This window comes from Rhea americana, unplaced genomic scaffold (genome assembly GCF_003343005.1).
Source record: "Rhea americana isolate MKP2758 unplaced genomic scaffold, rheAme1 scaffold_86, whole genome shotgun sequence".
Lineage (NCBI taxonomy): Eukaryota > Metazoa > Chordata > Aves > Rheiformes > Rheidae > Rhea > Rhea americana.
Genome location: NW_028187044.1, coordinates 2,441,063 through 2,465,727, shown reverse-complemented (window position 1 = coordinate 2,465,727; position 24,665 = coordinate 2,441,063). Strand labels below are relative to the sequence as shown.

At 42.4% G+C, this 24,665-nt stretch overlaps 1 protein-coding gene across 1 annotated transcript in view; it reads right to left on the bottom strand.

The window, feature by feature from the left end:
- Positions 1-24,665, bottom strand: part of GRID1 (glutamate ionotropic receptor delta type subunit 1) — a 492,844-nt gene that overhangs the window by 202,363 nt on the left and 265,816 nt on the right. Inside the window, exon 3 of the mRNA XM_085323688.1 lies at positions 15,533-15,738. Within this exon, the coding sequence (XP_085179814.1) occupies positions 15,533-15,738 (206 nt within the window). The remainder of the gene's footprint in view (positions 1-15,532; positions 15,739-24,665) is intronic.

Genomic DNA, 24,665 nt, shown 5'->3' with positions numbered 1-24,665 from the left:
CAAGAGGAAAGCAAGGTCAGTCTCAAAGGAGGGGACTGGCACCAAGTATCTGGCTACCTTTGCTGCCAGAATTTGGGATGAATAGGCTCTAATTTAACCTTTCCAGAAGTCATCCTGCCAATAAATAGCAGCAGGAAATGCACAAACCCAGCCGTTTTGATATAGTTCTCTTGCACATAAAAGAACTCCATGTACTCTCGTCAAAAGCAGCTAAGAGGGAGGGAGTTTGCATGGGGTTTTCTTCAATAACGCTTTGACATTCTGTAGAAGATTCATCTGATGAGCGGAAACGTCACTACTTGAACGAGGGCAAGACAAATGCTGCACTTTGCTATTCCATTCTGTCCTTCTGGTCTCACATACAGATGATGTCAGTTTGCTTTTTAAAAGACAAACCGTATTTCCTTTTCTCCACTCTTGTGCAGGTCCAAGAGAAAGCAGCATAAGACTCAGGGAAAATGCACCCACGAACAAGATGTGTCCAGAAGAACGGCAGTGCTGCAGAATTATTAATCGTCCTTCTGACGTGCTGTACAGAAACAGGTCACTCCAGATTATCGAAAAATTTGCCGATTAACAAAAGAGGTTTCCGATGCGTTCTCAAACACTCTTTTTATCGATACGTCGGATCGTGACACTGGCATGACTGTCCTCCCACAAACACSTGACTCCCTGGCCAACTAAGCTACCGGTCCACTGAACTTCTGYTCTCTTTACTTCGCTGTCTAGGTGTCCTACCAGTGTTAATGGATTTTAACCTCACAACATTCCTGTGACACAAAAGGAATCTTCCCTGAAGCATCTATATAAYTACATCTACTACAAACAGTCCATATTTCCCTAAAGACAGCAATCCCTTTTAGGACTGCCTATATTAGCAAATACTCTTTAATTTTAGTTAAGCCCAGCTAGAGCACTGCTGCATTTTATCTTTACCTTTAAGCTTCGTTTAGTTGCTCCAAAACCTTCAATACTAAAGCACCTCTCCCAATTTTCCGTTTCTTTAGTTACTGCAAGTCCCCTTTGTTAGTTCTCCTGATCGCTCCGCACGCGGCTGACAGTGACAAACAGCGAAGTCCCGAGCCCCTGGAAGGCTGCGGCGGCTCGGCTGGAGCAACGACGCGATTCCAACAAACAAACAGGCAGATTCATTTGCAAATCAATATCAATGAGCTGAGCGGGAAATTGGGGGTGTCACTGCACTCTCGAGCAGCCCGCTAGCCTCCTGATTTATCTGCTCGGCCACAGCCGCTGACAGTACTCATAGCTCCGGTAATGCGCTAAACAGATGGGACATAAGCGTTCACTTTTAATTACAGCAGTCAACATGGAAGCTTCAGCAGTTTGGGGAGATTTTTTCTCCTTGATAAATTTTTAGTCAAGGTGAAAAAAAATGACTTCAGCTTTATACAGAAGCAAAGCACCTTGACATGACAATTGTTTAACTGCGTCATTACCTCCCTGCAAAGATTTATATGTACTCTTAATTCTAATTTTAGGTTAGCTATTGCAATAGTGCAAACATATCTCACTAAGTGCCTATGTAGATCATTTTAACATCAYCGCCACCATTATTTACAATTAAGATCTCTTACACTCTTAATCTATTTATCACAAGAAGTCAGGGCATGCCAATTTCCCACAAAGGGAATTGTTTAAAAGGGGACTGGAATACAGAGAACAAGAGAAAGACTGGCTAAAAAAGCTGAATTTTATTTTTCCAAGCACTAAAATCTGGAACAGAGACCAAAGTTTACRCACAGCTTGTCGTGGGCATCTCAACGCAACCGTTTCACTCCTAGCAGATAAAGCGGACACCACCAGCAGCGCGCGCCGTCCGGGACGGCCGCACCAGTACAAACACGCTCACAGCTGCGGTACTTGAGAGAACATACAGCGTGCGACTGCCTCGCACGCCCGTATCAGCCAGGACATACCAGCAGCCAGCTGGGCCTACCTTGCGCTGACACCAGGAGGGCAAGCAGACACACGGGGATAAAAAGCAAGCCTGAGAAAGCAAAGAAAACCCACCCCGTGGTACATGCAGGGTTGCAAACTGCTTTGGACAACTAAAGGTATATTAATTAGGTTCAGACAAATTATTATAGTAYTTGATTTCTATGATTAAAAGCTATCAAAAGTTTACAATCGGGGGAGCTACGGATTGTGGCTCTGTGAGCAATCAGGGACAAGTCTGACTCAAACTGCATTAATTATTAAGTATTCAKAGTTGTATGCTGGCTGAAGTGCTCTATTTGCTAAGTTGTGCTAACTTTAAATTAAGATGCATTCAGAACTGACATTGATTTTTAAAGTATTCTGAAATGCTCATACAGTTTAAAAAATGAACATTGTTGGGTTTGGTTTATTTTATTTTTATTTTTTTTTGCTTGTTTGATCATTTTTTTATGTAGTGGTGCACATCTCAAAGTATTCCCCATACTCTTTAATAATAGTTTTATTGGAAAACATGTCGGGAGATGAAGTATTTTCAAGCCAAGATATTTTCATTAAACATGCAAAGTCATCATCGTATTTAAAGCTTTGGGGTTTTTCCTTTTCAATATAATCCAAAAATAATTTTAATTAGATTTTTTTTCTAAGAGAAATACAAGTTGGAAACAAAACATGAATTAGGTATCAAGACTGATCACTTAAGGTGCTTTCCTAAAGAGTGTCCTTGGAATTCAATCACTATTTGCACACACATTAATAAAGTGCAAAGCTTTTTAATCTGATTGCTCCAAGTTGAACGGATGGGTCCGTGCCAAACAACCTGATCTCATCCACTGAGTGTGGTCTATAGCAAACTATAACTCCRTTACAATGAAAGGACTCAATTCAATAAATAAAAACACGAATTACAAAAGTTACCTGAGCCACTCTTTAAATGCTCTGTAGGGCTTTCTGTGCAGGTCGCATTATTTATCTGAAASTAAGACCAGCAGGCACCATCTGAGGAGAGTTAAACGTGACACAGTGCGTACGGGCTAAGGCCGCGCGYCTGAGCCGGCGGCACTGGAGCGAGAGGACCGCCAGCGGCAGCGAAGGGGGAGCTGGCAGCATCAAACGCAAGGACGGCCTTTCGGGCAAGGTCTTGGTCTCACATTCAGGAGTTCACTCCTCGTTTCCAGAAAATTCAGTAAATTGCTACTTTCTCCGTAACCCCATCTCCCAGCTGGAAAACGGAGACTAACAATCCTTTGTCTCCACAGCACGTTTTGTGTGTTTTACGGACGATCKTTAGGTACCTGCCTCAACAAAACCTGCCACAGCATCAGGCGTTTTAGTCCCACTGCGACATACACATGTGATTCTTGAAAAAAATTATGAATATAGGTTTCTTGTTTTTTTTAATAAAACTCTAAAAAAAGAAAAGAAAAGAAAAGAAAAAAAGCATTGAATAAAACCATCAAAGTCCTATACCATTAGTCTGAAAAACAGCAAATATGTCTATGGAAACATGACTGCATTTCCTTCCACAAAAACTTTTGCTTGAAGCTTCTTCCAGTAGAAAGACATTAATAAAAATTAAAACTGCATTAAAAATAGTTCTAATGACACAGAGTTTACGTTCTGCCCCACAGGTGAGACTATCGGAGCTGAGATTATTTTATTCCCTCAGAACTTGCACTGCGAAAGAAATGATCCATAAAACCCTGGAAAACTGTCCCCTTTACTCGCTAACACTAAAACGAAGGAATTCTCCACTTTGCCATTTGTTTCATAAAACAAAACAAACAAAAAAAAACAACCACAAGTTGAAAAATCTCTGCTGCCTTCTGATCTATAGCTTCCTGCTGGCTGGAGGACAGCGCATCACGCAAAACTCCACCACCACCTATAGGCAGGTGAGCTCCCGCTCTCCTGCTGCGTGACAGCTTGCACGCTGCGCCCAGCRCCCAKCGCCCAGCGCCCATCGTTAGCCYGTTTCCCGGACACAGSTCGCGGGCAGCACGTGGATAACGGGCACACCACAGGCCTCCCCTTGAGGCAGAAGGGAGCCCRTCCCACCAGAACGTCCAACCTGCCAGTCCAGACCGCAGTCCAGGCRTCATCCCGGGCTCGGGCTCCTCCCAGGGCCTCCCAGCCAGGCCAGCTCCAAAGTCTTACGCATTCGTTAGACAAAACCTTTTCAAAAAGCAATTCTTCTTACCCGTCTGTACACAGCTCATCTCTCTGACCTGAAGAAATGTAAGCACTTTTCGTATCTCACAGGGACTTCTGCTGCAAAGAGGACTTCTGGCTCCTCGTTTTGATTATTTCACTCTTTACATTGCTTCAGTAGCTCCCTTGCTATCTGTCACATCAAATATATGCTAACTATCCTCACTTCCAATGCCTACATTTCACTCTAAGAAGCTGCACTTCAGGCCCAGGACACATTGCTCAGCATTAACCTCAGATCAGTCAGGCACATCTTGCCCAAGCTTTGATCTTATGCTGGACTGTATCCTGCAAGCAATTAGCGAAAGCTTACTTCATTTTCCAAATCATTTTCAATCTAAAAATAAGTAAATAACCTTTTATTTCACCCACTGAAAGTGATTAGAAACCTCATCTGAAAAGATGCTAAACAGGTGCAAATTATTTTAAGCAATTATTGCTCATCCCTTCTCAGGATAAAGGGCCTTCCTTCATAAGCTCTGAAGTGAGGAACGAGATGAGCCCATGACACTGAATTTGTATGAAAGAGTGAAAACGGAAAGTGGCAAATAGTTCTTATATGGCCCTTATATTTGTCTGATTTTTATAAGGCAGACACGTTTTCTTACATACTTGTACTGCCTCTGCTAAAGTTCAAACATTGGTAGAATGATGAAATGCAAATGCAGGAACATATTTAAAAATTAATCAGCCATAATTAATTAGTAATCTCTGCTTTCTGGTAAATTATACCTAAATTGCAGAAAATTATCCTTGCTAGGAATGATAAAGTCATCTGCAGATTTACAGTATGTTAGAGAAACATTTTGCATATATTTGTGTATTATAATGACCACAGATATGTCAGAGTATTTAATTTAACTTTCCACCACATTAAAGAAATATATATATAATCCTTATCTTTAAATTGCACAGTGTTCCAGGAGTCAGATGAATGATCTGAAATAAAATAACTTGGAAAAAAACAGTCTTCAGATGTGAAAGTGTTTGGGGTTTTGGCTTTTTGTTTTTTTCCTTCCCTTCCCTGTAGTCTTGTTTTATGAGTGTCTACTAGAGAGTTTTCCCGTCTCAGCTCTTTCCAAAGCTGATAAYGGATGCTATTAAAGACAGGGTCCTAAGGAAGGTGAAGCACCTATGCGGCCCAGTACGGCGTTTCTGTGCTTTCAAGCCATTAATCTCTTCTTTTGAAAGAAAAACAAACGCAGTCCTTACMGATAGCTTCAACCTCCCAATCTTTAGGTCGAATCTGTGCAGAGAGAGACCTGCTTCTGGGGCTGCCCGTGTTAACACGGGGCTACGCTGGAAGGCGAAACACATTGACTGCTGTTAGGGTGACTGCAGCGTCACCCTCTGCACCCCACTGCCGTGCTCCGTACGGCCACGTCGGCTTTTCCAAGGCCATCCCATCTGAACAGCCCTACTCYGCACCGGGCTGTTCAGCTTGTTTGACAGCGAGATTCAGAAAAGATGAAATAACAACAGTGGGTGAGCAAATTAATAAAGAAAATGAAAAAGGAAAATTAATGAAAAGTGAAAACTAATGTAGCTCACAAGACAATTAAAAGTTAAAGTGTTTGGACAATTTGGTCAGCCTCTCCATTGCATGTCTTTAACACTAATACCCTTATAGCAAATGCAGCTATTGAACTGTACACCTTAGCAACCAAACGCCTGCAACGAAATAACTATCCAAATTCACACTGCACATTGCCCAGAAAGCTGCAAGCTATTAAGAAGAAAGCTGCTAGCATCTCTTAGCCCTGCAATATCTAGCATAGCTACAATATCAAAATATCGTGAAATTGCCTCATATTTGCCAGTCAGTTCTTTGGTACGCAACTCACCACACACAACTCCATCGCAAACTTTGAAGTAGCTCGTCAGAAAGAACAATCATCTCAATTTCTGTTCTTCCACTTGCAAGAAAAAAAATCCTGTAAAACAGATCTATGCACACACACTGAGCAAGTCAGAAGAAACTTAATCAAGATTTTCTTTCCTTTTTTTTTTTTTTTTTTTTTAAAAAAAAAGCACAATAAAGCAAAAGTAAAGAGAAAAAAAACAACAGAACACCCAGGCCTGGTAGTTTTTCTCCTCATAACGACGTGATAGGACTGTATCCCGTAAACAACGCCAGGAACGCTCTCAGCATTAACAGGAAAGTACAGAAYGTAGCAAGCCTGGTCAAACTGTTTACAACTCTGTATAATTTTATATGCTAAAGTACCTCTGTTAGAACATGCAGTCAAACTTATTTTTGAAGCTATCAGAAGAGAACAGCCCGTGCCCCTGGAGCCGTGACACGACTGAGGAACGCACGGCGCCCAGGGCAGGATACCCGTGCGGAAAAGGAAGGCGCGACGGGACAGGGGCACCAGCCCAGCTCTCCGCRCGGGGCAGCCCGCCCCCGCTGCTCCCGCAGCACGGGAGCGATTCCGGTCCCTCCTCGGGGGCACCCGCGCCGCTTTAGCTACCTCAACTATCCGAGCTATCCGCCCAGGAGGCCAAAGCAGGCAAAGAGGCGCTCTTGGTAGGGAGCAAGCTGTGGCACCACCTCAGGACACAGGGACCCTTCCGTAAGCCCGCTGGTTATGGCCTGAGGCAAATAAAATGCCACAACTTTTCCAACCCCGAGCAAGCACATCACAGAGAAGAGTCCAGAAAGGATGCATATCTTGCAGGTATCTAGCAAAGAGAAGATGCATTTATGGGACTAATCAGTAGGCCMGAGACACTTATTTTACACATCTTTGAAGAGATTTTCTGTTAAAGAACAGGTATATCATAAAATGGAGAAATCTGATTGCAGAAATGTACAATAACCTCCGCCAGCTACTTGTACGCCTAAGCGTGCCTGGCGTGAGGACCACGGTGTCCTGAGGTCACGGCTTCCAGCACTGCAGTGCAGAAGTTGCATGGTAGAACAAAAAGGAGATTTTATTTCAGAGTTCCCTTGTGTTGTGATGCGAGAGAAGTTGTTTAAAACTTCAGGAAGATYAGACTTAAAAGAATCTGCATAAGAGCCCCTTTTAACACAAAAGGATCATCTTTGTTCCGGGTGCTCTCTGCATTCACACTCAGGGTTGAAATTACAGAAACCACTGGCAAAAAGGAGTTAATGGAGCAGAGCAAGGACTAGAAAAAGAATCAGTTTACACTTCAAAATCATCATTAGCTTGACTGGAAGTTTCCACCCTGCAGGATCTGAACAGGAGCTGATGTTACTGCAGGAGCGGGAAAGCAACCAATTGGTCTAGCAGTTGCCATAGCAGAGCAGAGGACTCTCGACGAAAACGAATAGTGTATGTTACCCATYTATCTCCTGTAGCAGTGTTTTTCTTTTCTCCCTTTAAAAAGGTACTTTTTGTAAACCAGCTCATTCGTGTATTCGCAAGTGAGAAAAAGTTAGCTTACTGAGCACAGAAGGTTTAGCCGACTCTTCCCAGATATCTGCATGAGCACACGAGTCCACRTTCTCCTAAATTTGGACCTAGCTCCTGCTGCTGCCAACCGAGCCCTAGGAAGAGTTACACTCAAAGACAGACAAATGAACGCTGGTCCTGGCATTTGCATCTAATGCCAGGCCACTGATCCTGAGGGATGAACTAGCCCATTGCACATTTAGGTTAACTGAATGTTCACCGAGTGGCGTGTTTCACAGAAATGGGCTACTAAACTCCTTGAGCAAATGCAGCCACAGAATGACCAGATGTGATGACAGACACGCTAGAAAAAGAACAGAGGCTAACACACAAAGAAGAGATACTGTGTAAAATCCAGGGTTCTCCAAAATCTGCAGGAGGATTAAGTGAAGTCCTTACTGGTATTTTTTTTTTGTTTTGTTTTTTTTAAGTCTAAGTTAGGACATACCTTAGAAAGATGCTTTGAAATCTTGTAAGAGTTGATCCTTATCACTATCTAGGATTTGATCTCCAACATGATAATCTGCTGTTCCTTACAAAATGAAACTCCTTGGAGATAACAGTAATGATGCAAACTCAGGTAAGGCAGTTTTGAAATCCAGTAAACCACCATTACTCTAGGACATCCAAGAAGAATTAAATATAACGCCCAAAGTGTTCAGGTACATTCTAAAGATTACAGCTTGTCGAAATCAAGACAGCACACCACAGAAGTAATCTTTATCTAGACAGAAAGACCGGCCATCTTCTCCACCTTTATCCAGGCACAGGAACCTACAAGCTTCCAGTCAACCATCTTTCTCAAATCTTTTACTCAGAATACGAACTGAGTGTGATAGTATCTTTACATAGAAACATGAGCTTCAAAGAATAAATCAGCCTGGGTGTAAGTGCACTATTGCAGGTATGTCGATTCTTGTTTCTGAACAGTCTCAGAAATGTTTTCATGGCACCACACCATGCTCTGTAGCTCTCCCTAAGAAGGTGGCCTCATTAGATCCTACCTCCTAGAGCTGTACCTTTGCACAACACACTTGTTCCCCAAGAGTCTTGCCTAGCAAAGATCCMATTAGGTTGTTTATCAGCACTCTCACCTACGCGTAGAGTTTTGTTTTAGTTCCTGCCTAGATTTTGGGGTTTGTTTTCCTCCCCCTCTTCAAAGGGCCACCTGATTCTTCCACAGCACCAGTTTCTTAGCTTTTCCTCCATTTAGTGGWCCTACAGCAAGGCTACTTGTCTCTTCTGCAGCATCTGGTAGTTCTGTTTCTACACCAATTCAAAATAGTCCCTTCTTAATATATTTACTCCAACTCCTCATACCATTCAGGTTTTTCTGTGTCAGAATTCAACCTCTTCCACAGAGATGACGCTTTGACTTTCCCTCTACAGAGAAATAATACCATTGACTCTTCAGCAATTTCAGCATCAGCTCTTTAATTATTTTTGACCAAGGTCATTAATGAAAGTATTAAAGGAACTGATGCAATACTGATCTCAGAGAGACTTCACTAGAAATTGCCACTAGTCCAAGGCTTCCTTTTCAGTACTACTGCGATCTCCCCTTTAGGTAGTTCTCTCACATTATTCTCATTTCCACTCTCTCCCTCTTGAACTAAAGTTGTATACCTTGTCCTGTAACTATCTTACAGGGTCATCTAAAATTATCTGCTTAGCAAACCCCAACCACATTTCCATGATACGGCTTTTCTTTCCACATACATACACTTTGCTAATTACTCTTTCCTTCAGAGCAGGCTGCTGTGCTTAGATTAATGACCCAACGGTTGCTTGGCATGAGCTTCCTTTTCTCCTCAGCTAAACTTCAGGGTTATATCAGTTAGTCTCCAGTCACTATTCACAAGTGACAGTTGTTTTTAAGACACCCACTCCCAGAACCATGCTGTTAGGAGCCCTTTTTCCCTCTCTAGAATTCTTGAGTTTATTGCTGTTTCTTGTACTTTTGCTGTGATGATTTGCACTTCCTCKCCCTCCCTTTCATTAGCTATTCTGCCTTTCCCACCACTTTCCACACCAGCAACGTTACTGCGGCAAAGATGCTGCTACACAGTTACCCGCAGTCTCCAACTCCCCACCTCTGCGCTGGCGTGAGCTGATGCCTGCCCCGCCAGGAGGGCAGGAGCATGCCCAGATCCTGCACGCACATGTTTAACAGCATTTAGAAATGAATGTTCCCCTGCATATAAGTACCCAGTCATCAGATTCAAAACACGAGCTGAAACGCTGTTCCTTCAGACCAGTCRTACTATTACTGGTATTCAAGGGCGTAATAAGACTGCTAGTAAAGCAGTTTTTAGATTCATAAGGATTTTCTGCAACTCCTGCCAATGTACTCAGTGTCCATAATTGTCTCTCAACTGACCCCGAAGGCCTCACAGAACTCTTGTCATTTACTGTTAGAGACACACAAATTGGATGCAAGCCTCGTGTTGCTCAGAACTGTAACATTCAGCTTCAAAAGTTGATGCAGCGTTATGAGCTGAGACGATCAAGGAGGATTCCTAAAATTATAATCACTTGAAGACAACTGTAGTAGTAAGATGAATGTCATTTGCATGAAGTCACGTGAGCAATTCATAACTAATAATTCGTTCACTGAATTATGATTTTTTTCTCTTCACAGTGCCTGAAAATCTGTAACAGCATAAATGATTATTCCAGAAAAAAATCTTGCAGTAATCCCATAGCTTGGATTACTAACARAGCAATATAATTTTTTGTTTGTTTGTTTTGGTCCAACAGAAGAAAATCTGCTTTTAAGCCAATTTATCTGAAATGGGAGGTTTTGTTTTCAGTTTAGGTTTAAGTAGTTTAATAAGGTTTTTTGTTTTTTAATTTTAATTATTATTCTCTTTAGAGAATAATAGAGAGACTCAAAGAGTCTTATTGCRTTGCAAATGTCAGCAATACCAGATGAAACTTTACTTCTGAGAAGCACAAAAACAAACAAACAAAAAAAATCCAAAACAGATCAGAGGAGGATTTAGAAAATAGCTGGTATATTTTAATGTAAACTATTGAAAGAAGAATTTTATTATTCCTACAACTCTGTTACCAGCACACACACAAATCGCTACCAGTTATTTAAACAAAGAAATTACCCTCTAAAAGCAAACAAAGGATAGTATTTTTCACCTAAATTATTTAACAATATTTCAAGATGTTTGTATGCTGTATGGAGAACAGAGATACAGGCTGGTATGCTGAACGTTTATAACAAATACAAAAAAGATGTATAACAATACTAAATGTATAGTGCCAGAAAATTAATATTAAACTTTATGTCCTGTTAAACTCTACAAAATAAGTGTCTTTGCTTCTTGCGAAGAACCATTTCACAGAGTTCCTAGCAGGTGCAGAGCATTCGAGACGTCGTAAACAATTCCTGCAGCTACAGACACGTAATGGCACGTCCCCAGCCGGAGGAGGAAAAAGCGAGGCCCCGAGCGCCGTTCTCGAGCGGGGGGAAGGCTCCGGGAGCCAGCTACTCGCACAACCAGCATAAAAGAGAAACAGAGATCGATCCTCGCTTTCCAGTGAGGACATAGGGGTGACTATGGAAGGAGAGCAGAGATAAATGACAGCTATTTAACAGCACTGGTATTGTCCAGGAAGCCGATAACTTCAATTGCCAGTGGATTTTTAGTGCCTCAGGTAAACCTGAGAGATTCTGCATGGAAAGAGGGGTTTAGCATTAGTTTTTTTTAATGCAATTAATCTGCTCTCTTTTATTATTTACAACTTTGACTTTTTTTTACAGCACCAGGCAACACAACTTGCAAAGAGCTCCACTCTGACCTGGCATGCTGCAGTGATGAGCGTATTACCAGTCACCTTACTACAGTACGCTTACCAGCAGGACAGACTCACAAATAATGATATTCTCTAAGACACGTTCAAATRGAAATACTTTGCACTTCACCGAAGCTGGCAAAATCCAAGCTACGTTGGGTTAAAGAAGGTTTTGTAAAGCAAAAACTTCCTTCTCTTTTCAGCTCAGTAACTCCCTGCAACCTTGTTACTTTCATAAACCAGTAAAACAGAGGCTGTAAGTGTGTTAACATTAGAAAATGGGATGATTTAAGTCTATAAAGCAACTAACACTACCTACAGCTGCAAAGAAAAATCTCATTAAAATACATAACCCAAAGAAATCCTCAACAACTAATTGTKACTCCAGACTTACATCAGGAAACCTAAGAAGCACTCAAACAAAAGATCTCTTCCTCCTCTTCAAACATGCCGTACACAGTAGGGACCAATTTATTCACACACGAACTCTGATAGGTCTTCAGAAAGACCCTGGGTCACCTAGAACATCCTCCAAACTTGTTCAGGAAGGACCACTTCGCTACGTTTTATCTAGCGCCCTCCTGACCGCCCCGGACAACGAAGCCTCGCTGACSTCCCGTTAGCTAATTGATCTCACTGCTAGAAAACCTCCCTGGTTAGCTGCAGGTCATTACTTACTACAGACCACCCCGAGGACCGTAGTTCCTCCTCCTCTCACGATGCTTCCTCTCAACTGTGTCAGTTGTGCTCCCTCCGGCAGGCCGTACATAGCGTGTTCCCGCAACCTGCCGTCGCGGGTCGTCCTGTCCCGTCCTTTCCTTGTTTTTTGTCACCTCTCCTTGAACCGTTTCCCACATACTGATGTCACCACGTAGCRAAGAGCCTCTAATGATAGAAGGACTCTGCACAAACATACTTCGACTTGCAACCAAAAMCAAGCGCCCACCAGCCAGCGGGGGCGGCGCGGGAAGCGTGGCCGCCCCCGCGGGCGCCTTTCGAGGCTCAGACCSTGCTGCCCGGGCCGAAGGGAGCAGCAGAACAGCCAGAAGAGTTCACCTCCTTCCCAGCCGCCCTCGTCCCGCTCTTCCTCCCGCGCGTTGCCTTGCAGGGACGTCGCCGTCTCGTCCTCGCAACACACGACTGTTTTTGCTGTCGCATCCTCAACCTTATTTTGCATATAAAGTGAACGATGGCAACGGGCCAAATGCATCAAGGATTTCTGCAGGCCAAGGAAGGAACACTCTTCTCAAAATGATTAAGGAAGGACACACTCTCTTCAGATTAGGTTTGCTTTAATCCCAAAGTGACTTTTTAATGCAAAACTTGTGGTAGCTAACGTTTTGTAAACGTGTTTATCTTCTGTTTTCTAATGAATGCTGATTCCATGTTTATGCCTACCCCACTGAAAACATTTCTCTTGCTCTCTCCCAGAACATTCAAAGCAGTTTTACCRAAGTAATAAATCTTGAAAACTTACAGAAGTGCCAATAATCTCTGATGCAGCAAGTCTAACATACCACAGAACCAGGCTTTGAGGATACTAAGTCAGCAAAGTAAAAATGATGCCTAAATAAAAGCTAAGCAAAAGACATAATCGTACAAACGAGCGCTTCCAGGCTTTAGGTACTTCAGCGCCCACGAGATGACAGAGCTGCCCGCCAACTCCATGCATCCAAAGACAAACACTGTACCTCTGGCCCAGTCTGATGAGCAGCACTGAAATCTGGATCCAGATTTTTAGAGGGAAACATCTATCACTTGCAAACTAAGCAGGYAAAGGAAGCAAGTGCCAGCTTCAGACAGGTGATGTCTATGAACTGCCCTTAGAAAATGCTGTTAAAACTATTCATATCAGGGTTCACGATCCAGACACTGTCTGGGAACGTCTCCTATTCTCCTATTTTTGTGCTTTGCATTCCACAGGAGGGCCTGTGGGCAGCCCCTCAGGTTCCTTCTTGTTTGCTTTTTTAAAAACGAAGACATATTATCCGACAGACTTTAATACATCTGGTCGGAGTTTTTCAGAGACATTTTTCCCCAGTAGAAAATACCAGCTCCTCACAACCAAAAACATTAATAAGGAACCTCTTTTTATATGGAATTTTCCAATTCCAAAAACTTATAGAAATAAAGCTCTATACCCAATTCCTTCTTTTTGTTCTCAAATTTTTAAACTTGAGCTAAAATAGAAAAAAAAAGAAATATGCCAAGAATATAAAAACGAAAGTCTTTGAATTTTCTTCTCAGATTCCTACTTMGAATTTTCTGAGATCCAGATTTTTCCCAAATCTGAAAAGAGGAATTGTTTCAAAATCTCAAGCAACTTCTAAGATGCAATATTGCTAGCAATCCAGTTCTAGTCATTACTTGACCTATAGCATGAAATATTTAGTAACTACAGAAACATATAAGTKGTGAAGGGACTTACTTTCTACTGCTACATGTTGTGAGTGATGCATTTCTGCAAACTGCATAAGAATATTTCATTTCAGCTGAAAGTTGTTATTCCATGCTGTAGACGATCAGCAGCACGTACWGCCTCTGGCAGTGAGGAATCACAGTTGCTCCATAACTCCAAGAAACCTAAGCACAGGATTGCTCCCTACGCCGAGCACCTCGCATCTCGAGCCTTTGGAGAGCCCCTTTCTAAGGCTTAGATTTTTTTTTCATAAAGCTTATCTGAATCAATCAAGATTCAATACAGGAAGATTGCCAAATAAATTACTTTTCATTTCTGCCCACAGTTAAACTCCTGCAGGGATCTGGACAAATACCAAGATCATTAGCCTTAATGCCAATAATAYGCGTTGCTTTAAAGCAAAGCAAGTAATAAAACAGTTTAATCCATTAGCCCCTGCGCTCAAGAGGGCAGCAGAGTCCGGCCAGCGCACRCACGTAGCTCCCACCATCGCCCCCCGGCAGCAGCCAGCCCTGATTTCCGCTTAATACTTCGCTTGGACACTTTCCTAGGAGTCACTGGAAAAGCAACGCCGATGAATTTTGGCCAGAGGCCTGCAGTAACACAAGGAGCACGGCCGCCTGAGCTGCGTACAGCTTACGATACCTGGAACCAAATTACACTGGCAAGCGCTCGCTCATCGCTCCCTCCTCCGCTGAAAATGCCTGGGCGTGCACACACGAGTTGAATTTGCCCCTATACTAAGCCCTTCCGAAGCTACCCGTTTGCCTCATTTATCAAAGATAAAATTAACCCTATTAATTTAAAAATCAGAGTTGAATATAAATATGGAGGTTTTATTTATGCTGATATGATAAAAATACCTCATGAGCTAACTTTTTTTTTTTTCCCCTCAATTTAGCAGGCTTTAATGCCGCAAAACTGATAATTGGAAACAGGTCCATCCACATTTTAGTTTCTTAGTTCAGTCTCCTCCCAAGTAAGTCTAAAAAGAAATTATTTCAAGGCCAAATTCTTAGCTAGTGAATATACTGAAGTTACACAGAGGATCCAACTCTCATTTTCAACTGTGACACATGAAGCACAGTAGAATAATTCATTATTTAATAATAAAAAAGCTAGATAAAACTAATTAATGCCAAAAATTAGCCCACAGCACAACATTAATTACAAGATTGCCCAACAGCTACATCCTTGTCCTAATTAGCTTCGCTGGTTTCAAGAAACCATTAAGAAAAAGACAAACATATAATTCCTACTTTGTACCTGATAAAAAAAAACACACCACAATTCAGCTGTCAGACAGTAATAACACACCCTCTTAGCATGGGYTTGGAGATTTCCACAGTAACGATGACACTCCCAGGCACTTCATGTTTAATTTCTACCATTCTGCAGTAGATTTTCTGGTCCCTTGTAGACAGTGGCTTAAATCCAAGTCAAAACATTGGTATGGAAGACAACCAAGTTAAAAAAAAGAACTGCCCTGCAGACTTGTATTTTATACTGAAGCACCCATCTGGCCCTTGCTGTCCCATTTACTTTAACAGCCAAGTGCATATTATACGGAGAAGCGAGTCTGCCAAAGAATCCGATTTGACACTTACGAGCTAGCACTGTCAAAATCTGCCACTTCTGAGAACTTGGCAAGGTAGCACACAAGTCATCATACATGTTCCTGAAAYGTAGATGGTAGAAACAACCGGGCACTGACCTCGTTAATAAAAGTCTGGGCTCCCCTTGGGCTGAGCAGCAAGATGGCCCTTCGCAAGGTGTCCCGATAGCGGTTCAGCTCTTCYGTTTTCATGGTAGTGAAAAGGCTGGCAAAGACTCTGCTGATGTTTCTGTCCACTTTCTGCAACGATACATCAAGTCCCAGCCTTGAGGCCTGATCGAGAAATCCCTGCAGTCCACGTATATCTGTAACATAGCAGGGAGGAGGAAAAAAAAAAAAAAGAAAAAGAAAAAAACACCACTGCATCAACTTTGCCAATTAGGCAAGCATCACTAATTAGGTGGAAAAAGACTTTTTCCTGCAGTGCTGTCAGAGGAGCCTCCCACACAGCTTCATCCATCGCTGCCTTGCGGGGCGACGCTCCGCCGGGGCTCCCGCGGCTGTGCCCCGGGCTGCAGCGCTCAGCCCTGCACCAGCTAAGCGCTCGCCCCGGCCCCGAGGAAGCCCCAGGGCCGGGCAGACACGCAGCAGCACGCGCAGCAGTGGGGGATAAACCCTCCTAGGTGCATCATCTCCCACAGCCTTTCTTACACACGGTCATGCTAACTTATTCCAGGGAAAAATTATGACATCCAGAAACCCCCATTCTCCTTTGACCCCGTTTATTTATATGTTAAACTATTAGCTAGATAGGATAAATCTGTGAAACCCTATACCAAGACCAAACTCTTACAGCTATATTACTCTTAATGCTATATTACAGCATTAAAGAAGATCAGTTTTAAACACGGAAAGTCATGCAAGCAACCCCCACCACAACCTGTCCAGCTGAGCTCTGGCCTTAGCCCAAGGCTGGCTGGGAGGGGAAATAAATAAATAAAAAAACTTAAAAAAAAAAAAAAAAATCCTCACCCCATTTGTTAAAATACTGAGGGAGGAACACACATTTCTTATTCTACCATACTGAAATCTTTCAGTTCAAACTGAACTCTGCTTTCATGACACTAATCAGGGTGTTTTTTTTTTTTTTATTTTAAAAATAAATGTCCAAGTTTTTATTTTGTAGTAAAACCTAGAGCAAGAAATGGTCAACACTTACACTGAGCACAGGGTGCTCTCAAAACTCAGTGACCTGTGTGCAGCCGTACCAGGTTGTCGGGAGTCCTTGTTTTTACTCCAAACAAGGAGAACTCATCTGGAAGGCGGTGACATTGTTTGGGCCTCTWTTCTCACACTTTACTTTCAAATTTCAGGCTCCAGGGTGAAGTGTTGGGGTGTAAGTTGGAGCAACTGCTCAGAGCAGCTGACTTTTTTTTAAAACAAAACAAAACAAAAAAAAAAACAACAAACCTTGAAGACAAAAATCCTTGGCTGGAGGCAGGAGATTTGGGGGCAAGGGAGACAAGTCGTACTGCGGCGCCATCCTTTTTGTGCAAGCCCCCAAAGTTACCGCTGCACAGAGGAAAGTTGTTTACACGAGGTTAGACATGTCGGTGCTGCTCTCGGGTTTTGCCGTATGCTTCCAGCTGGCCTGCTGAAGGACCGGTCAGGAACGCTGCTGCAGACCGGCGCGCTACACTCGGTGCACGCGGTACGACTATTCGGATTTTGGGGAGGATTTTGCATTCMTTTACAAATGATCCCCACCTAGGAAAATAATCTGTGTTCCAGTTTAAAAAAATTGAAAGCATTCAGGCTTTTGCCAGCTTGACAGTACAGCAAAATCAGAGGGAGGAAGCGGCGTGGTCTCAAGCGCACGAGCGCAAGCAGCGTCAGGTTCCCAGGGCTACGAGCGGAGGCGAATTCGTTCGGCGCCGGCGAGGCGGGGAGCAGCGTGACTGCGTCTCCCCGAGCCCCGCGGCCCCGGGCAGGCGGCAGGGCGGCAGCGGGAACCCGAGCGCACCGCTTCCCGTGGTGACGAACGCTTTTAGGTGGTCGCTCGCAGTGGGACCTGACCGCACGCACAACATTTGCAAGCTTTACCAAGAGGGAATCACTTCTTAGAGCGTGTCAGTACATAAACACACCAGCGCAAGCACGTATGCAGGAGCATCTSCTTATAAATCATACCGAATTGGGCTCAGTTTTTATTTATCTGACACATCACATAGGAAAATGAGTTTGATGTCCTCCATTTTCTCCATTTAGTAGCACACACATCCACGCAACACAGAAAACCTGAGCTTTGTTCCATGGCAGTTCAAGTAGAAACATTCACAAAGTCAGTCACTAACTGCCTTCCCCTTTCCCTAACTTGTGACAGATAATTCTTCATTTTTTTTTCCAAAATTGAAGAGACTTTTGTAAAATTCACATGGAATTCAATAAAAATAAAGGAGTCCATAAATGCTTTTTAGTCATAAMACACATGTGCTTTCTGTCTCTTGTACTTTTTACAGTGACTTCTTCCTTTCATTCAAAGGATTCAGATCCTCACATTAGAGAAATAGTTATCTTGAACCAATATCACTCTTAATAATACTAAAAAAAATAATTCCTTATGCCATGTATTTTACATATAATAGGAAAATTACAGGAACCCAAGCCCAGTCAGTCACCCACTTTGGTCAGAATAGGTGGCAAGTGAAACGCAGCACCCTGTGGCTACGGGCCCTAGAGCCGGCTCTGCCTTCCCTGTTCCAGTCAGCTCTTTTGCCAAGCAGAACTTCAGGCAAYGCTGGACAATTTCTCCTTGGAGAAGGTCGAGCTGCGAGAGGCGATGTGCGACCCTCCACCCCTGGAGCGCAATGACGCGATACAAAACGCAATCACGTGAATCTCGCTCATAGAAATTACCCATAAAATCATATAATACCTGGTTGTGTATAAAAATACTTTCTAAGTGTCAGCTACAGTTCTGTACCAGCAGGACGGACCTGGAACCAACTCACTTAAGCGCTGTAAGAAAAGCAAGTTTCCTACAAACTCAGTGTCTCCTCTGTGACATCGGGCTTGAGAGGGAACTTCTGGGCTTGAGAGCACCTTCTTCCGAGGTCTGACAGATCCACCACGTAGTTAGGCCTGACCACAGAAGAATGAGACAATTTCAGGGAGAACATTGCTATCAAGATAGTAAGGAAAGCCTTGATGCACTGCCACTGCAACTGCAAAACAAGTGCCTGCCATAACAAAGGGCTTTACTGTACTTTAAGAAATAATTAAATCCATCATCTGCTGCTTGAGCTTTGCACTGACTGAAGTAAATTGGAATAAAAATATAAAACAACATGTGACATTAGCTACCTATACATAAAGCATATAGTCATCAAAAAATGTAATTACTTTTATTATATTACCTGTAATATTGTTTATGTAAAAAGTTTGTAGACTCTACCTTAACGTTTAACAGTCTTAAAAGTACAGAATCTCACTCTTGGCCTTGACATAAGCAGCTCTAAATTATTATTTTGTGTGCGAAACTACTGTGTGGTTGGCAAAGCTGGCCTTTAAGGACGGTTCATCATAGAAAAGAATTTCCAGAAGGCACAGGGCAATATATTGCCTTTTCAACAGCAGCTACTAACCCCGCTTGAGAGAAGTTGAGACACCACACAGCCAGAAAACATTTTACATTGGACAGAAATTTGCCGGAAGTAAACTGTAGYACGAAGCTGGAGCTGAGCACAAGGTTAAAGAAGCTCCAAGAAATATTTTCGCACCCTTCCATCCTTATCCATCACCAAGCAAATCTGGGGAGGACTGAAGTATCTGCACCAAGATCTATTTTCAAAAGGCGTACACCAATCTTTTCACTTGGACGTTTGTAAAAGGTAAAAGTAARTAAGTGTGAAAAATAATGAGATCAGGCAGGAAAAGCAGAGCTTTTCCTCATTTGCTGATTGTAGATTCCATTCTTCACACTTTTTATTTTTTTTTTTTACATTAGTTTTATTTGAGTGTTATTTTGGTGAGATATTTAAGCAGTGACAAGGGCATCAAGGAGACTTGGACAGTTTCATTATTTCAGTGTTTATGCACTTGTAAAAAGAAAGGTTTCCTTATACTTAAGCTCCCAGAGAAGAGAAAGATGGCTTTCATTTCCCTACCAACTGTTTCTTATATTTAATTCAAAGATACCCTCTCTCTTGACCACAGAGTGGACAGAATACTTCCCACTAATTATATCATCTCTTAAGATAGACTAAAGTATACCTTCTAGGATTCACTGATTTGTAAGTCTACCAGCACTCTGAAATAGGTCTCCTAAATCACTTTCATTTCATGAGTATCATCATTTTATTTTACAATGGCCGTTGTCTCTCGTTCTTGCAGTTGCAAATTGTTTACATAAGAAGTAAGGAAAAATAAAACTGATGTAAGAAACAGACACATGTGCTAAAGAGTAGCCTCCTGCTGCATTGAGAGCTTTCTGAATAAATGGTTTTGAATACTATCTCTGAGGCCTGGAGAAGAAGATAACCTATTCAAAGGATCTGAACACACTCCAGCATCGTAGAAAACTGAGGAAAAATATTATTTATGCTTCCAAAAGGGAATGATTTCGTCCAGATTGGAAAGAACTAGTCTGTGAACAAGTACTGAAATTTTCCAACCTAAAGACTCGCAGGGGTGATTCTGTTCAAATACAGAGATTAGACCAGGAAGTAGAATAGCAAAGTCTCTTACAACAGATAGGAGTTCGTTACTATTTCATTGTAAATGCCTGTGCTTAACAGGTCCCAGTRCAAGTGTGAAATGACATTAGTGAGGTATATTTTCTGCTTTTACAAAAGTGTTTTTTTCATTCCTGTGTTCTTACACCTGTAACATGCAACTTCTCTCTCCACCTACCACATTTCCAYGTCTCTCTGCCTGCCATTTTCCCACAGTCAGTGCTAAGATAATTGCTATTAGCCAGGTAATTTTTCTAGAAACATTGCAACTTGCAATTGCAAAACACTGCCTGGAATTTAGCCACCACATTCTCAATGAAATTGCGCTTGAAAAGATTTCTGCTAAAAAAAAAAAAAAAAAAAAAAAACTTTGCCTACTTACATGGTTTTAGGTATGTCCTCAGAGCTCAAAATAACACCTCTGTAATTTTACCCAGCTCCTTGCTTTTTTACTACTACTACTTAAAAAAATTAAGAAACTCAGTAACCTAGTAACAGTTATGCAAATAAAATAAATCCCTGAAGCTATCACTYCATTCCCACAGCCACTCAAACAATTCTCAATATGAAACCAAAAACATCAATTACATCAGACTTTTTCTTACTCAGCTGATATAAGAGCAGTGGTAGTAGATGAGACTAATGTTCTGTCTAGCTCAATATAATGTCTCGGTAATTGCCCTACGCAGATGCCTAGGCAAGGGTGTGAAACTGGACGAAATACGCAGTGCTTCCCTCGAACATTCACCCAGCAACCCAGCTCAAAGYGCAGGGACTTCTTCCAGCCCATATGGTTTCTATAGCATTACAGGTGCTCTGCACATATGTTTGGGTTACAAAGCTCAGTGGCTTTCTCCTCCATAGACTAGCAGGTTCCCCTTAYGCAAGCAGATTGATGCACCTTCATCATTTTCAGCCTGGAAATTTTTAGGCTCCCACTGGACTCACATTTCCCTTTTTTCTATCTTGCTCTCCTTGACAGATACTAAGATCTATCAAACATAGGGCAATATGACAGCCCCAGCTCTCCTAGACTAACCAGAAACTGCATCAAGACCTTCAGACTGAGAAACTGCAAAGCCTMTTCCCAAAGAAGCAGTAGAAAAGTAAGAAATCGGAGATCTCTGGGAAGAATACAGCAGGCTACCAGAAATGTCATCTTTGAAAAGCACAGAGAAAGTTGACTTGCCATTTAAATCTAGCTCACAGGCTGCCATTTCACCACCTGCAGGCAGAAACTGAAACTCTTACTGCACGTGCTTTGATGTAAGCATCAGGGCTAATCGTGAGCAGAGATGCCCTCAGAAGCCCTCTGCCTGCTACCAGAGGCCGAGGGCCCGGTTCCCGYGGCAGAGCTCTTCTGCTGGGCAGTTACACTGCCTGCGTAGGCCCATTCGTTATCAGGCATTTAACAGCAAAAAGCAATGTGGATAGAGACAAATCCTAAGTATCACTTGTTTGCACTCCTGAACGCGTGGGAAGAGGACAGAGCACACCATAAAGCCAGGTGTGTTGCGTACTCAAACAGATGTTTTCCCTTATTTGACTTAGCAAAAAAAAAGAAAAAATCCTTATGAAAAATACTAAAAAGCTGCTCCATGCAGCTGACATGACCTCCCTGGAATAGCTGAGCCAGTCTGGACCTAACAGGACTCCCCAGGCGGCCCAGGAGAGCAAAAGCCTTTGCAGGCTGCAAGAGCCCTGTCACCTTGGGCATCAAAGGTCTCTCCCACCRGGTTTTAACCCCCAGCGTTCAAATGCGCAAGGGAAACCACCTCAGGAAACTCATTCCTGTTGAAAAAAMTGCAGACACACGCTACGATTAGCATAGAAGAACTCGTGTTTCCATCCAAACCATCCATTTAGTTCTTCCAGATGCGATGATTGCCAACTACTTGCCCAATGGTAAACCACTCGCATGAACGGTAATAGCTTCTCACCTACTCATCTTACTGCTGTTTGCATACAAAAATACTTTTAAAAAAACCACARTGTTATAGAATAATAGAACGGTAAGGTTGGAAGGGACCTCTAAAGATCACCTAGTCCAACCCCCAGCGTAGCCCGTAYGCGGATTGAACCCGCAGCCTTGGCATCAGCAGCACCACGCTCTAACCAACCGAGCTAAACCTGCCGCCCAAACAGAAGACATATTGCTRTATCTTCTCATAAGAGGCAAAAAAATCACACAATTCACAGAAGCTTTTGCTAATACATATCCTCAAGTTTACACAAAAGATTTTTTTTAAATCTAGATTACCTATTAAGTTACTGATTCTTAGCTATCGCAAATATTAAGTAATTCTAAACATCTATTCATCAATACATCAGCAAAGTATATTTTGCCTCTTCTTTTGGAGGCGCTTCCTAWAACCATATGATTTTATACAAATGTGTGAATTAAAAATGTAAGTTTATGTTACCAGGACTATAAGCCTGTTTGCTTTAAAACAAGCGTTATAGTTACCATTAACTTACTGTTATTCAATCTTGAATTTGGTTACTGTACTTTAACAACATACATCCTTTATAAACATGCCTTGTTGTGTTTTTTTACCTGAATAAAGGATAAAAAAAAATGCAAACAAGCTCATCCTGAAACTAYCTGAACAGGAGAAGGAAATGGCTTAGAGAGGCAAAAGGTATCTCTTTGGATTCAAAKAAAATCTGAAGGCACTTAAGATTTAAGGAGATTCCTTCTGCACGGGCAGCTGAAAGTCATGTGTATATAGGCAGTGTCCAGAAGAGGGAAGGAAGAAGCAYATCCCTTTGCTTTTACTGGATTGCACAGTGAGTCTCCCTCTTGCTTAAATCAACTTTAAATACTATGTTTTCCAGTCTCAAGAGAGATTGCAATAAAACTCCTGCAGATAAAGAAATTAAATTCCCTTCTGAGGAAAGGCTACTGGCAGGAACATCTTACTCTTTTATATGTGTAACGGTAATTATTGCTTGCATTTATTTAACACCTTTCAGGTAAGGATCTCAATGTACTTTATAATCACCTGCACAGTATAACAAAGCAGGTGCTGTAAATACATGTACCAGGAGCTAGCTGCTGTTATACCTAACTACACATCAGCAAATAATAATTCAACTCTCTATCAAAGACGCTGTCTTCTCAAAGTGCAAGCAAGAGTGCAGCGCCCTGGGCAGGCCTGTGGCCAAAACGCTGCTGGAGCTGCAGGCTCCAACGCCGCCGAGCACACCCGGGGACCGAGTCCTCGTCCCCGAGCAAAGGCCAAGTCTCTCTGCGGTTGCTAGTTCTCAAGCTGTCATGCGCTCTGGACAACCGAGTCCTACCTGACGACAACTTCACATCATCTCCATCCTCCCACACGTTAACAAGTCCAGGCACCTCCCTGGGCAGAAGCCACCGTTTCTCTGCATTTCTCGTCTCTCAGGGCGTTTAATACCCGGGGGTGGGACGGCAGCACCAAATCCAGCCCCTGCTCTGCTCCCCAGGGCCGCAGCTGGCCCTGGTGGAGCATGGCCCCCAGCTGCGGGCAGCCCAGGCCCCTGCCGGGGGGCTCCGGGAGGCAGGAGGCAGCGGGAGGAGGGTCCAGCTCAAAAGCCAGAACCACCCTCCTCCAATCTTTTTCACTTAAATTTCATCTGTCAGGCTGTAATAGGTGGTAGATATCTGAAGTCTGGGAAAGTTTACTTTCTTTTGCCACTCCTTTGGCTTGCAAAGYGCATTTTCCTATAGCCACCAAATTCAAAAAATTAGAAAAAAATATGTCTTCTCCTTCAATAATAAAGCKCTCTATCCTACCTTTTTTAAGGATGTTTTACAATATAGCCTCCATAAAACTATACACAAAAAATGTAAAAGGATACAAAATCAATTATTCTTTTCTGCTCTCCAGTATTTTCTGTTAAAAACAAGATAAAAAGGCCCATACTGAAGTAACTCTCTAAGGAAAAGGAAAGAGGAGAGACCTGAAAGACAAAAATAAGTTCACAACTTCACACACAACAACTGTCAATTAGCCCCTCTTGTAGGACTATGCCAATAACAAAAACAGAAATTAACTGCCACTTCTTTGTTTGCAACACATCTACTTTTCAGTGTGATGGTAAGTACAAGCACTCAGTTCTCTATCAATACAACTCCAATACCAGAAAGAAAAAATGCATATTAAGGGAAAAAAAATAGCACAAATCCTTGCTTGTACTTTGTCATCAACTAAAACCTTCTCAGGCATCCCCCACTTTACCAGGCAACCAAAATTAGCGCCAGATGATCATATTGTAAYGTAAAGAAAAATGCCACGTTTTAACAGAATGAAAAATCAGATGTTTTAGGTCTTAGCCCCACAAATATTCAAGCATATATTTAGCTTTAGTAAGGAATCTCAGAGCCACGTCTGCTTCCATGGACTCCCAGAGTCCATCGACTCCCTCAACAAGTCAGTGTTCACACAACCATTACATATTGGCATTTATTGCTATGAGGATAACCAAGATACATACTTCAAACAGATAGACTATTATTCCATTTTTGAGCATGCAAAACCTTTTTTCCCTCAAAAAGGTAACAAAAGCAAGCAAAAACT